The sequence below is a fragment of the Zootermopsis nevadensis genome, unplaced genomic scaffold, assembly GCF_977971745.1.
Source record: "Zootermopsis nevadensis isolate Lab colony 2312 unplaced genomic scaffold, Znev_1.0 Znev_ptg000029l, whole genome shotgun sequence".
Classification (NCBI taxonomy): domain Eukaryota; kingdom Metazoa; phylum Arthropoda; class Insecta; order Blattodea; family Termopsidae; genus Zootermopsis; species Zootermopsis nevadensis.
Genome location: NW_028259161.1, coordinates 11,656,587 through 11,670,980, shown reverse-complemented (window position 1 = coordinate 11,670,980; position 14,394 = coordinate 11,656,587). Strand labels below are relative to the sequence as shown.

Below are 14,394 nucleotides of genomic sequence, written 5' to 3'. Positions count from 1 at the left end.
GTAACAAGGGGCGGTCAAGTGTATGGTAATTCTGATGCTGACATTTAGTTTATTCATGTTAGGACAGCAAAAACACCGCCACCTTTATCTGTTGTTAAAATTCAGCTTTCTTTCCAAAATAAAGAAGATTATTTATTATTATTATTAATATGTACTATTTATACATGCAATTAACTGTTATATATTTTACTGCGTTCAGTTCAGTACCATATTATTACTCCGGCTGATATCTTAGTCAAGTCCAAAGACAGTAGATTTTGAGGTGCTCACAGCGTTGAGAGTGAAAAAGGATGTATTTTGGGTTGTAGCGTCGTGTAGTAAGGTAGATGTTTACCGACGTTTCAGAGGTCCTTGCTGCCTCACTGCCCTGATGAAGGAGGCAGCAAGTTACCGACGTCAAAACGAAAGACAAGTAAATATACTGACAAAACTGTTATCAGTGATCGTTTATCTCATTGTTTGACCTGTATTTTAATTCCACCACACAATTTTTGGTCCGATCCTTTGCATTAATGATTTACGAAGACGAATTGAGCGCACTCTTCCATACTTCGAAAGCTTTCTTGCTTAAGTCAATGTTATGAAAACGGACTCCATATATAGTTTCGGGCGTTGCACTGCACCTACCTCGCAAGCGTGTAGCGGCACTCCTTGAGAAAACCCTATTGTCGTTGTAGGATTTAAGAACTAAGCATTTGTTAATGACCTCTCCTTTAAAGCTGCATCATTCTCAGAGGCAACATGTTACAGTATCTTATCATTTTGCAGTACATTAGTTATCTTTAAACAGCCGATATCTTTCTATTAGACAATTTCGGTTCGGTTTGGTTTTAGTACGGTTTACATCATTTCAGTTTAGTTTCGTTCAGTTTAGGGTAGGGTGGGTTATGTTATGTTACGTCATGAGAGGACAGATTATGTTAAGTTAGATTAGGTTAGGTTAGTTTAGTTTAAGTTAGGTTCCGTTACGCCAACATGAGGTTTATTAGTTCAGGTTAATTTAGGTTTTTTCTTGACTTGGCTGGGCTCTTCTGGATTGGGTTGGGTTAGTTTAGGTTCTTTGGTTACGTATGGTTAGTTTGGGTATGTTAGATTTATTTGGTTCCTTTATGTTGGATTATGTTTAGTTAGGATAGTTTATGTTACGTTACGGAACGTTAGGTTATGTTGGGTTAGGTAGACTGGGTTATGTTTTATTTGGGTGTCGCGACGATGATCTCGTGTCTTATGTCTTCTCGAGATTCGACTTCTCTTGTTTCGGACTGTTGCGTCGACGTCATGATAATTGACCAAGGTCAGAACTAAACTCGCTTTAATTATCCTTCCTCCTCTCGCCCAGTCACGTGTATCATATGTGATTTGTTACCTGCACTACCACTTTCGCCCAAGCTCCATACATCCGCAACATACAGTACTGATAAATAGTTTTAACTTTCTGCATCGCCATGTTTAGAAAATCCCTTCTCCCACAGAACACCTTACCCACTGACAGGAGCAACTCTTGCGTGTGAGGGACTACGTGGGTGTGGTTCCTACTTTGGATTCCTCTCTCTCTTCCAGCGCATAGTTTTGATAATGCTGGACGAAGCACTTTGTAAATGCCGCAACTTGCCTCATTTATATCAGAGAAAGGAAAGAGGGAGTCGCATATAGTGAGGTAGACAACCCAACCAACTCCAATGTAGAGCGGTCGGACTAGCGCACTACACACGAAGCAGTACATAAAGTCACGGTTCTGAGATCTCTTCACAAACAGCAAAAATGGAATATGTACCTTCCTACAAATTTATGCAATTATCCAGCGGTTATTTAAATGAAAGATTTTAAAATAGTCGTCTGTCATAATGAAAATGGCTGTCTTCTGGATTGTTGCGCCGCGCAGTGTGGTAGAATTTTATCAAAGTTTCGGAGATTCTTCATGCCTGCATCATCAGGACGATGAGCTTTACTCATCGCCCTGATGACGGAGGCAGTATGATCTCTTAAACGTTGGTAAACATCTACCTTACTACACAGCGTAAGAAATCAGAAGACAGAAATCTTCAAATAAACAACAGTAAAATCTTTGTGACATTTCAAGTTCCAAGGAGGCTAATATGAGATTACAGCCTTCTGGGATATTGCATGTGTAGTCTCGAAGTTGACCGACGTTTCAGAGGTGCTTACTGTCGCCATAATCAGGGAGACAATGGCTCTGATAATGAACGCAATACGTACCTCTGAAACGTCAGCCAACTCCTGCGAGACTACACGGCGTAATATTTCTGAGGGTTGTCATCTTCAACAAAAATACTGAACGTTGTGGTCGAGTGGATAGCGCAATATCGGTTACTATGAACGATTAGCTTCGTTACCATGATTCCTGGGGAATTGCCACCTACAAATACAACTCTGCATTTCGCTATGCGTGCATTTCCTAAGTTGTTACAACTTGGCACAGGATAGTTCAGACCTTGGCCGTATCTGTCTTTATGAAAAGTACCTTGTGCATTCTTGTGATTATTCTAGATATGATGTCAAGAGAGGAAGACTTCTGAAAGTTATTGAGATTGGTTTACGAGAAAATCTATTTTTGAATGTTAATGAAGTGAATTGTTAAAACTGAGCTAAAACGTTACCAATTTTTACGTCAATCATCATTTAATAATGTTTAGTTGAGTCTTCAGTTGCCAACAATTGAAAGGTACGCAATGCATTTTTAACATATTCATATTCAATATAAATTTACATTTTCTAATTGACGGTATTAATTTGATAATAGTAGAAGGCATGGAATTTCAATTTTAACTGATATCCATATTTATTTTAAAATTAGTAGAGTTATAGGATAGCAATTTCGGGCAGCATTGCCACTTCGTACCGCTGCACATAACTGTAATTACACTGATTGTTCCACGCTCTTGGAAAGGCTCCACATTACGAATGCAATCTATTGATTGACGTTATCCCCTAAATCTCAGCTGCAATAGGTAAGCCGGTATTAATGCCAAGTACTGTAACATCATTTCTCCATCTCTAATATAGTATTATTAGAAGAAATGTCAACATTATTAATACTAATCAGCTCCCAATTACCAACAGTTCCAGTTTATTTCTACAACTGACAATTTGAAGAAAGGCTGTCTTCTGGAATGTTACACCATGTAGTTTAGTGGACACTGACAGACGATTTAGAGGTTCTTACTGTCTCCATCGTCACTGTATTCATCACGTGGTAATCGCCCTGATGATGGAGGCAGTAAACAGCTCTGAATTGTCTATTAGGATCTATTAAGCACCACGGCACAACAAACTAGAAGACAACCATCTTCATACTCGCTGCCTAATGATGAAGGAAGCAAGTACCTCTGAAACGTCGGTAAACTTCTACCAGACTACGTGATGAAACAGCCTAGAAGACAGCCAGTTTCTTGTTTTTTTCCTTACCCATTTATCTCTGCATTTCGCGTTTCCCAGATTCAAAGAGGCTGTCTATTACGGATCGATATTCGACTCGATATGATACGACCAGCCTTAGCGACTATAGCGCTGATGCAATTCGTCACTTCTACTTCCAAATGCTATTGTCGTCCAGAAAAAAGTCATTGCGATGAATTAACCATTGAACCACTCAAAGACATTCAAAACTCCCAAACACGCCCATCCACCTTCAGCGTTTAATGTTGCCAGACAACCACAGACCCTTATATTTGAAATTAAATATTTTGTAAAACTTCATATTGTCCACTCTTTACATTGCCGTGCTGAACCAGTTAGACCTCATGGACAAACAATAAATACTTTTAAACATAAATTTTACGTTGTAATGTCTAATGAAAAAATATATGGAAGAAACTAAGTAATAATCATCATAATAATAATGTCCCACTGAAAGAGATATTAAAAACGTGAACAGGATCGGACAAAAGCCAAATAGAAACTTGTGACAGTTCTGAGCCTCGGTGTCTATAACAGGAATTTCTTAAAATACAACTATCGACTATTGAAACGTACTGTAGTATATTGGATAAAATATTCAGAAGAAAACGAATAAATTTACGAACAAATATACAATAATACATAGTGAGAGTTAGAACTGAATAGTAAGATTTAAAAACAATTGTACCTCTATAAGCCTATTGAGGTAGAGCTTGTCGGATTGTGAACTTGGAGCAATTAGGAACAATGTATTGGGGGAGGGTGTGCATAGTTACCTCTCTCGTAGCCTCACCCCCTCGCCGCTCTTTACCGCCAGAATAAACAATGCCTTTGTGTATATGAAGCGTGATAGCAGACCATAAAACAGAGCACTTGTGTGCGTACATACATCTACATCCTAAAACTGTAAAAATATCGTCACTTGCATCTTTATTTATTAACATTTCTCGATAGCGCAGTCTACTTGTCTGTCAATCAGTCCACTTGTGGAAAAAATTTAAAACTCTTATTATACTTTTATGTCTAAAAATGATCATGTTTATACAGTATTTATTTCTGTGCCAATTAATAATACGGAACTGCCGTTCTTTCAAATCAATACTACCAGCATCTACAAATGAGAACGCTTAGGAACATTTCTGGCCAACATTCTGCGTGTTTGTGATGTAGCCTTAAGATACAACTGGCGACTTCATTGTTGCCAGTGAATACCTCTTGTTAGCACCGTGACAGATACTGATGTTATCTGAATATTCTGAATTTGTATATCAACAATTAGAGGGCTGGGTAGTCATGAGTGTTCGTTCCGCTCGTGACAGTTGCAGATCTTTATCGCCGTAAAAAAATAAATGTGATTTGAAGAAAATAATATCGTCAATTAAGATGAGGATTTAGATTGCTTAAAGTTCAGTGAAGTCTTAGCCTACTTTTTCAGAGGTAAATGACTTACGACAGAGATAACATATAAATATGTGGGCCTATGGTAATGTGTAGGAAGAAAAGAATAGTGTTCTAAGGCAATCGACCTCTTTCCCTAGTCTTAGGTCGTGTGTTAGACATGAATTAACGTATTTTGGAACATTCTAAAACGGTTCATGTCATCAAATCGATCATCAAAATTGAATCACTCAACGTTCTTCGTATCACAGTGGCCAAGCGATCTAAGGTGCATACAGTTTGAGGACAGATTTTCGAAACTTTATCTACATTTGGCGAGTCTCCTCGGACGGGGATCGGCCTATTGCAAGGTCCCTGACTAAATAGGATTATACAACATAGAAAGACGATAACACCCACACCTCGAGGCGGACCTAGACCGGTCGGACTCTGTGACGCGGCACTGCTAAAATAACAAGAGCCTCGGATGTAGGCCTACTTTCTGTGGAACTTTGAAAGTGTGGCTACAGTTTCAGTGTTTCGCCTGGCTTTCGTAGCTTGTCAACAGAACGAATTCACGCCAAACGCAGTGGCCAGAGATTATCACAGATGCCTCAAGTTAAGGAAGAACTGAACCATGACCAGAGATTCACTGTCTTCATTCGCCATAATCTGAAATGCGTACGGAAAAAATCAACAAAACACAGACGACAATTGGCCGTAAGGATATGTAACAACTTCATCAATTTGCAAGAACTTGTTATGCAAAGTTGAGCTCCAACAATTTATTAAACACTTCATATCCTGGATGTCATGGTTTCTTCTTCAACAGCGGGGATACAAAGAGCGAGAGAGTAATGATCAAGCAGATAGTACGAAAAAAAGTAATTTGAAATGTTAGAAGGAAAGGCAGATATTTACTTGCACGCCGCCAAACACGTACATAAGTGTGTTCATATCATGCTATATATCTCCCGCCAGATGACTGACCCTTCATCTCGCCCATCCTAACCTCATCCCTCCCTGCCTCTCACGACTACTTGCGACCTAAGGGACTTCCCCACTCCTTACTGAGCGCGGGGATGTCATGGGGCCCCAACTGGAGAGTGTAGGGCCCCCTAAAGTGAACCCAGTTGAATTAAGTTCTCATCCACGGGGGGTTTCTGCAAGATCAGCAGGGGGACTGGTCGCAACAGGGGGGAATCTGAGGGCAGCTACAAGCTCTGGACCCCCCATCGGATGCTGGAGCTGCCTTTGTTATATACAGTGTGCTTGTAGAGGCAAACTCGAAAGAAAAAAACAAGTCACCCCATCACCATTCTTGGCAATCAGAACAATAGTATCACAAGCAATTTTCACCCTTCAACACTAATACGAAATGTACTAACCGCAAGGATCAGTTTCCTTTACGTTATGTGGGCACTAGCTGTTACGTTTCCTGGACCTGTCACTGAATAGCGTTACATCTTGCTTATTTGCCGTGTCCTTGTGTTATAAAGACGCGTGTGTGTGCGTACAGTCAGTTTTGCATGCAGGCGCTGTATGGGACAGGAGCTGAAACGACACACGTGATCAACACCCAGAAATAAAGGACCGATTAATTTATTAGATATTAAATTTCGTATCAGCTGATAAACCATTTATCAATATCACAGTGTACAATACTAAAAAGTCAGCAAATAAAATTGTTACAAGAACGCCTAAACAATTTTATTTGCTCCATAAACATTAAAGATTTTTTGTGGTATTAAAGCATTTGAGAAGTCACAATCATCCACATTGAAGATTCAAAATTAAAAACTGTTCAACTTTACATATGAAGTAATTTAAAGTTTCAAGCGTATTCGTGTTATTACGGAAAGATAAAAGCACAGGCTCCAAATTTCCGTGTTATGATTCGCACGAGCACACAGTCTAAATGCAATCTCTATTAGCTGTATTAAGTAAGCGGACACCTTGGCACCAGAGGAGAGCATTTCTGCATAAACAAATAAATTCTGTGTTTCTTTCCTTATATATAAACATATTAGGATTATTTATAAACTTCCTTATGTTTCAAACATTTCAGAAAAGACATAAAAATTAAAATAAATATAAATTTATGTACCCTACATGCAGAGACAAAAGTCATGCGAAATTAATTTAAATATTATGTAATTACTAATAGAAATCCTCTTATTTAAGAATACGTATTGTCTTAGTGTTATTAATGAAGAATATCCTCTCCCAATTGCAATTATATGTACACAAATAACAAACCTAAGCTTTCTCGCGAAAGATTCCAACGAGTCAAAACCACCTCCTTTATTACCTTCATAAGTTCGGTTTTTATCTCGTTAAAATTATTTCCAAAACAAAACTGGAACAATTAGGGAGCAAGGGCCCACCATTTCCATAAAGCAGGGTGCAAGCTTTGAAGTGATAAATAACGTACAGACGTACGAAGGTGTGCATAATGTGTGTTACACAGATTTTCAGATTTTAACTGTAGCCTATTTTTTATCATACTAGTCTCCTACTGGGAGACTAATAGCAGCAACAGAAGAAGAACGAAATTGTACTTGAGGCAGACGTGGTTTATTCATTCTATCCAGCAAACTATGTGAAGTGAATACAAAGGCTAATATTTCAAATCAGAATTTGAACTACGTGCTTTTTCCGAGTAAATCTGATAGTTGCCTATAGCTCTAAATTCCCCCAAACTGGAAAATATACTTTACAGTTGGTAAAGTATTATACTAACAAACAACAGCCTCTTACGGTTGGTGTCATTTCTAACACCGTACATAAATAATGTTCCGTTTGAGGATGGAGACAATCAATTTAGGTTTCGTAGCGTTTTTAAACTGTGTGGGTCGTTTACTGCACTCATCACTTCTTTTTGTTAATTTTGTTATCATATTTATAGACTATAAATTATCACTTCAGAACAGCCGAAATCAGACACACACCATCTTAACAGCTACATAACAACGACAAACACATCTCTCCCTTGAAACGACAGTTTTTATTTAAGCTACAGGCTGCTAGCTACCATCTGCAGCCTTTGATCACATTCTATATTATTTTAACCCCAACTTTCAATTTCCCAGAGATCTCTAATTGACTCCTGAGTATACAATATACGATCAGAAGGAAATAGGGATAAGAAGAGAGAGAGAAGCAGACGGAGAAAGACGGTAGGAAACAAAAGTAATGCTCCACCACCCTGTTCCATTGTTGCGTAGCTCCAAACTTATTAAGTTATCACTGAAGGTCCGCCTTCTCTCTCACTCTTGACTATTGTGAAGCTGCTCGGCAGGTAGCCTACTTCATACGCCTGCAAGTGACAGCTCTGCAGAACTTATAGTCCGACGGCCGGCAAACCTCCGTCTGACTGTTATACCGCGGCTCACCCCCACACCCCCTTCTTCGCAAAACACTCGCCCATTCTCTAAAATCACTACCGCTTCTGCTTACAGCAACAATCTACAGCTACTTTAGGTGTGACCAAAGACGGCTATGTCTGACAATATGCATTAAAGCAATGTAAGTGTAAAATTAAGGAAGGACAACGCTATTACTACATCTTGAGTGAGACTGCAGGTTCTCAAGGCGTCGGGTATCATAGTGGTATGGTAGTAGTTTACCGACGTGACTCGTCGCCCTGATAATGAAGGCAGCAAGCACCTCTTAAACGTCGGTAAAATTCTGCCAGACTACATGGCGCAACAACCAAGAAGACAGCCATCTGGCACTATTATTTTCTCATACTGCAGCTCTGTTTGATTCATGGCCTTCTTAAATCATATAAGTTTCATTAATTGCATTTGTGTGTGCTGTATAACGTATTTCATAGAAGACATGTCCATCCCAAGGTTTCTACGTCTTCACAGGACAACGACAAAAATAGCGGAATAATATTCATCCACCGAGTGGTATTAGAACCAGTGATTTAGTGTTAAAGACCGCGAGAGTTCTCTGGATGACCTCCAAAATTAATCTTCATTCTGAAATCCTGACTTATATCATACTGACAATTATATGCTTCTGTCTCCATTTTCAGGGCTTCAGACCAGGAGACACTACATTTGTCAGGAACGTTGGTATCTACCATCTAGTCTATACTGTGCCAAAACTCGGAAAAACACTATCATTCTCACCGCCATGGAAACTTAAAATCTTACAGAGTATTCTTTGTCTCTCTACAAAATGATACATCTACAAACGAAACTGAATTATCTTTATTCTGAGGACAGTCAAATTCCGAGACATAAATGACGATTCTAACTTTAGGACAGAGGTTATGACGTGCTGCTCGGTCAAGACAATCACACACCTCGTTGCACGGTGAGAGATGATTAAATTCTGCTTTAAGAGTGTAATAAAAACCAATTTCGAAATCGCTTAGATTATTTCCGATACACTAATGGCAAGAGATAAATCACTCTGATGCTTAGAATGGTAGAAGCTCACAGGTTAACTCACGTGTATTATATTGCATTTGTCTCGTGATCATAAATTAAATTGCGCAGACGCAAAACTTTGATTTTTACAAATACAAAGAATCCTTTCTTTATGACGGATCTTAGTCTGTATATTTTATTCATTTCCTGTTATAACAGTATTCGCGCTATGCAGTGACAGTTACGAATAAGCGAATAACTTCAACGTAATATTATTGACAATTTCTTCAATAACAGTTGTACTCAGGAGCGTCGAGCCAGGTACCCCATCGAGTGAGTACCGGCGGAGGAGGAAGAGGTATTGAAGGTGCGAGTTGTTTGAATTTCTGCACCCTCAATGGAGCTTTAACGAACATTTTCTTAATGTTCGAGATCAACTTGACGACTTCAGTATAACTACGTCTAATTTCTTCGGCAACTCTGTGCAGGGCACGAGCAAGACATGTTAACTGGACCATTTTTGGATAAAGCATTTTGAGGCCCTTGATAGCTTTTACCATACACGGTGCAGCGTCCGTTACAAAACGGATGATATTTTCTCGCTCAACGTCGCCTTTCCACAAGAGTTTCATGGCGTTATCGAAAAGTACAGCGATAAATGAGTGGTTTACTGTATCAAGAAGGAATAAGTCACCAGGGCGGTCAGCAAAGAGCGTGCCAATAACGACATTCGCTACAGACCTGCCGCAGACATCCGTTGTTTCATCAATCGAAACCCAAATCTTATTGTCGCCCACAGTACAGATAATTCTTTTCAGAACATCTTCATAACAGGCAGGTACATAGTTTTTTCGTAGTGTTGATTCATCTGGAATTAACTGAGTCATGTATTTCTCTAAAAAAAAAATTTGAACTGCTCACTGTTCACTTTGTTCAATGGTATATTGACAGACGCCATCATTTCACACAGGTCCTTTGAAAATTCTGATGTCTTGTTTGACGGTGAAGGTGTTGCAGTGTTATCGAACAGAAGTCGTGGTTCGTCGGCTCAAATTATTTTTATGTTTTGCCGTATCACAATGTTGTTGCACTTACCAACTGTAACTTTAACTTCACAAAGTTTACAGAACAGAATTGTTCCATCAGAACTAAAATATTCCTCGCCGAAATCTTTAACGAAACCTCTTAACTTTGTACTTTCAAAACTTCACTTTTGGCATCTTAACTAACTGAAAGATTCACTGTAAGTGTCTGAGAAATGTAGTTGCAAGTAAAAATTTTATACCCAAAATATGCATTTAACTACAAATATGACCGAAAACATAAAAATTACCTAAATATGCATTTATATGCAAAATAAATACAGTTTAATTGTGATTAGAATAACCCAATCAGTGTTTAATTTTAGTTTAGAATGCAAATAGAAGCCCCAATAAAAATATGACATGTCATGAACATCCGAACGCTAATAATCACTACTAACTTACTACACAAAAAACTCGTTTAAGAGTCGCAAGCATGTCTGCCGTAACATTCATAGTCAATTAGTATTTCTTCGTAAACCGATCAGCTTCATTTCCGTTGTTCTCACAACAAGAGTGTGTAACATCAAGGAACAGAAACAAACACGAGAGACACGAAAAAACAGTTGACCAGCAGCAGGAAAATTAGTCTGGGGGCACAGGGTAAACAGATGGATATCATGGGAAATACTGAACCATCACTTCAAAATGTATCATCACGTTCCACAATACTTCAACATATTAGAAGGTAGTGGAAAATTTATACCCTAAAAATATAGATATATAGGTCTAATTTTAGAATTTTTATAAACTATGCGTATAAACATAACAGAAAATGGAATATAGGTAATATTATTCTTCTGACTTACAAAAAACTAACAAATCTGTCAGAAATCTCAAAAATAAATCACGCATCACGTAAATCCGTTACCAATAAAACTATTCGCAATTATTTACTTTAAACGAAAGCATGTTAGAAAGACAGTATTTCCCTAACCAGTTTTATGCCAAATTTTTGAAGTCGAACTGAATTATGGACGGACTGCACAGCAGTTTTCCTCTCTCCGCTCACATCCATTACCACGTTTTACGTATTGTTTATTTATAACGAATTTTTAAGACGCCTTTTTTGCCTCGTTAACCCTTTAACGCCCAGTCGTAACTTCATACACCTCCTGCTTCAACAATCATTTTGTCTTTGTGGGTCTCGTATGATTCTCAGAATACACAGTAATAATCCATGTTGTTTTTTATCCCTTTCTGGATGCCCCTATAGCAAGCACAAAACGAGCTATTATAATTTAAAGATTACAAATGTATTTCGTTTGGTACCTTTTGTCTTCAATGCTGAGAACAAGAAAAGTTAAGCTAATGTACCAGTCTAAAAAATACAAAGGTCCACTATTCGAATGCTGACATCTAGTACACCAAACAAAATAATTTATCCACAATCGTTTCAGAAAATGTAATTTTAAAAAAACGAGAAATTATCAAGGTTTGTTTTACAGTATCATCTTGCCCTAATTGGCGATCATGTTAAATACAAAGAAGTGCTTGAGGGTCTCTGGTGCATGAACAACAGAGTTCATAATTTAAAACTTTACGAGGAGTGAGGGAGTTTATTTTGTTGTACATTAATGCTGAGTGAGGGTTAACAGAAAGTACTGTCTCGTACACACAGCTAAGTTAGGTAGAGTGACAGCATTGTAATAGAATCTCCTTCCAACTCGAAACCATGTCAGCTTCATTTATGTGTTTCTTAGTTCACTTAATTTAACGTTCTGCTTCTTGATACGCTGTTCATGGTGACAATTAATTTTAAAACAGTGAAAAACTGAGGAAAATGGCGTTCGTCTACTTGTAAGTTGATGCAAAATCAATTTCACAAATTCCTGTAGAAAAGTCATTCTATATCTGCGAAGCAACAATAACTTATTTAAATTCCTGTACATGAAATGCCTTCTCACCTGAAATTTATATCAACAACTGACGACTTATACCAAATAAAATAACAAACTTAAATTTAGAAATAATACAATTGCCAAAATAGACCAAATAAGTATGAAATAATTGTCAGAATCATTATTATTTATTTGTGTGGTTTATTTAACGATATAGTCAGCAGCGCAGATTATATGGCGTCGAATTATAGGTTAATCAGTAAACAATGAATTTGAAAAGATGTGGTGAAAAGGAGTGATCGTGGCCTAATCTAATATAATAACCTTGCACTGCCCAAAAATACTGAGGAAAATCACGAAAAGCCACAGTCAGGATAGACGGTCTCAGGGCCGAGATGTAATCCCGGGATTTTCCGAATACGAATCGGTGAGGCCGCTTCAGTTAACGGTCAATCTCACAAACGAAATGTATTTTATCCTTAATGTAAATCGCTTAGACGTGATGAATTGGGAACAATTTTCGAAAATTGGAAAAACCGTTGTTAGTGTCCTACGTCAAAATAGCCTACTAAGATCCACGATTCTAATATCGAGATATCAAAATAACAGGAATAAAATTAATTTCGAATGTATCCTGGTCTAGATGTAAGATAGTCGTGCGGAAATACAATATTACACAGAATACTCAGCAATAGCAACTCAGTGCTAAGACATTTTAATAATAATAATAATAATAATAATAATAATAATACGTTAGGGAACTTCAGTAAACCGCCATTCTAGGAACAACATACATCATTCGAAAGACGCTGATGTAAAATATTGCTTCACAGTAAATCTATATAATACATGTAACACATATTAAAAAACAAAATTTATTTCAGCAATTTCTGATGCACTATCTACCTCAGGGGCAAGGTTCTGCTCAAGTATATATAAGTAGATACACTGCAAAATGGTGAATAGATGGAATAATAACAATAATAATAAGCCACTTCTTTCTTAACATTTCCTTTATATTCCTTAAATTTCAATGTTATGGCGACGCACTACCAGCCAGACCAGATTATTTGTAATTAGCATGTATACATATATATATTCCTGTATGGGTGTAGGTATGTGTTATGTATGCATAGAACTATGTACATTTATATGTGGCTGAATATCTGCAGACACCCTCGGAAATTACTTGGCGGCTTACAATGTGAAGAACGATTTAATGCAATGATGTTTACGTACAGAATTGCTTGGATATATGCCTGTTTACTGAATGGGCCTATAGAGTTATTCTCCATGTCTCCCAACGCTTAAACGTAACCTAAGACACTGTTACACAGACCTGTGGCGTTCATACGCGTCATAATATTTATAGACATCGCATTACAGATCTGAATTAAAAACAAGGGACTTCAAATAAAAAAACCGAATTCAAATCTAGGCCCTAAGGCCAGCTATCCTGGCTGATATTTTTTGTGGTTGTCCTCAGTCCTCCAGGCACCTGCAATCAGGCAGCGGCCTATTACTCCAACACACTTTTGAAGTCATCATTCATCAATCATCCCAAAATTCGATATTATATAGTCTGAGCTACTGACAGCGTCGTTAAACAAAACACAAATAACAAACATAAAAACTGTACACATTCTTATATGCATAATGTTTCTTTTCCCGGATCATATTAAAATATTTCCAAATTAATTATCACCTTCGACTAATGATTCCGACGACAAGAATTAAAACTGGCCCGATTCTTTTATGATTCCGAGATCTAAACGCTACTTTTTACTGATGGAACATACCTGGGGTTTGGTTCTTAGGCCTTAAGATTTGTTATTATTGTATCCATATAAAACAGAGTTCCCTTTATCCGACATGAGTTACTCAGTTGCTACAGACGTTCTATTTTTCAGGTCGCAACGTAACCTTGCCGCAAGGAAAAGGAAGGAGATTCAGAAGCAAATGCTCATCACTAATTTCTAAACAAAAACAAAAACTTTTTCAATTACATATTTACATTATGTAATTTTTTTTTTAAGTTTGTTTGAGATTTCTACGCCGTACTGTGTTTGTCTATGTCGTAAACTGAGTTGATATTTACCCTCGTCTTTTTCATTAGTCTTCCATATTATCCGACCGCCCTTCGGCCTCGCTTGGGTAGAATAGTCGGGACTTTAGATTACATTACACTGTTCAACACATTTTGGGCCATTTCTTGTTATGGACATGAAAGTAAGTTTACTTTATAGATTTTGGTATGCTCAACACGGAAATAGTGCTCAAATTGGCAGATTT

The 14,394-nt window shown here is 37.7% G+C and overlaps 2 protein-coding genes across 3 annotated transcripts in view; both read right to left on the bottom strand.

Moving 5' to 3' along the window:
* Positions 1-14,394, bottom strand: part of L (zinc finger protein Lobe) — a 330,367-nt gene that overhangs the window by 235,924 nt on the left and 80,049 nt on the right. The gene's annotated exons all lie outside the window — the stretch shown is intronic.
* LOC147872264 (uncharacterized) lies at positions 9,467-9,799 on the bottom strand. The gene has a single exon (XM_087357889.1). It carries the CDS (start codon positions 9,737-9,739, stop codon positions 9,467-9,469), a length of 273 nt encoding a protein of 90 aa, XP_087214015.1. The 5' UTR covers positions 9,740-9,799.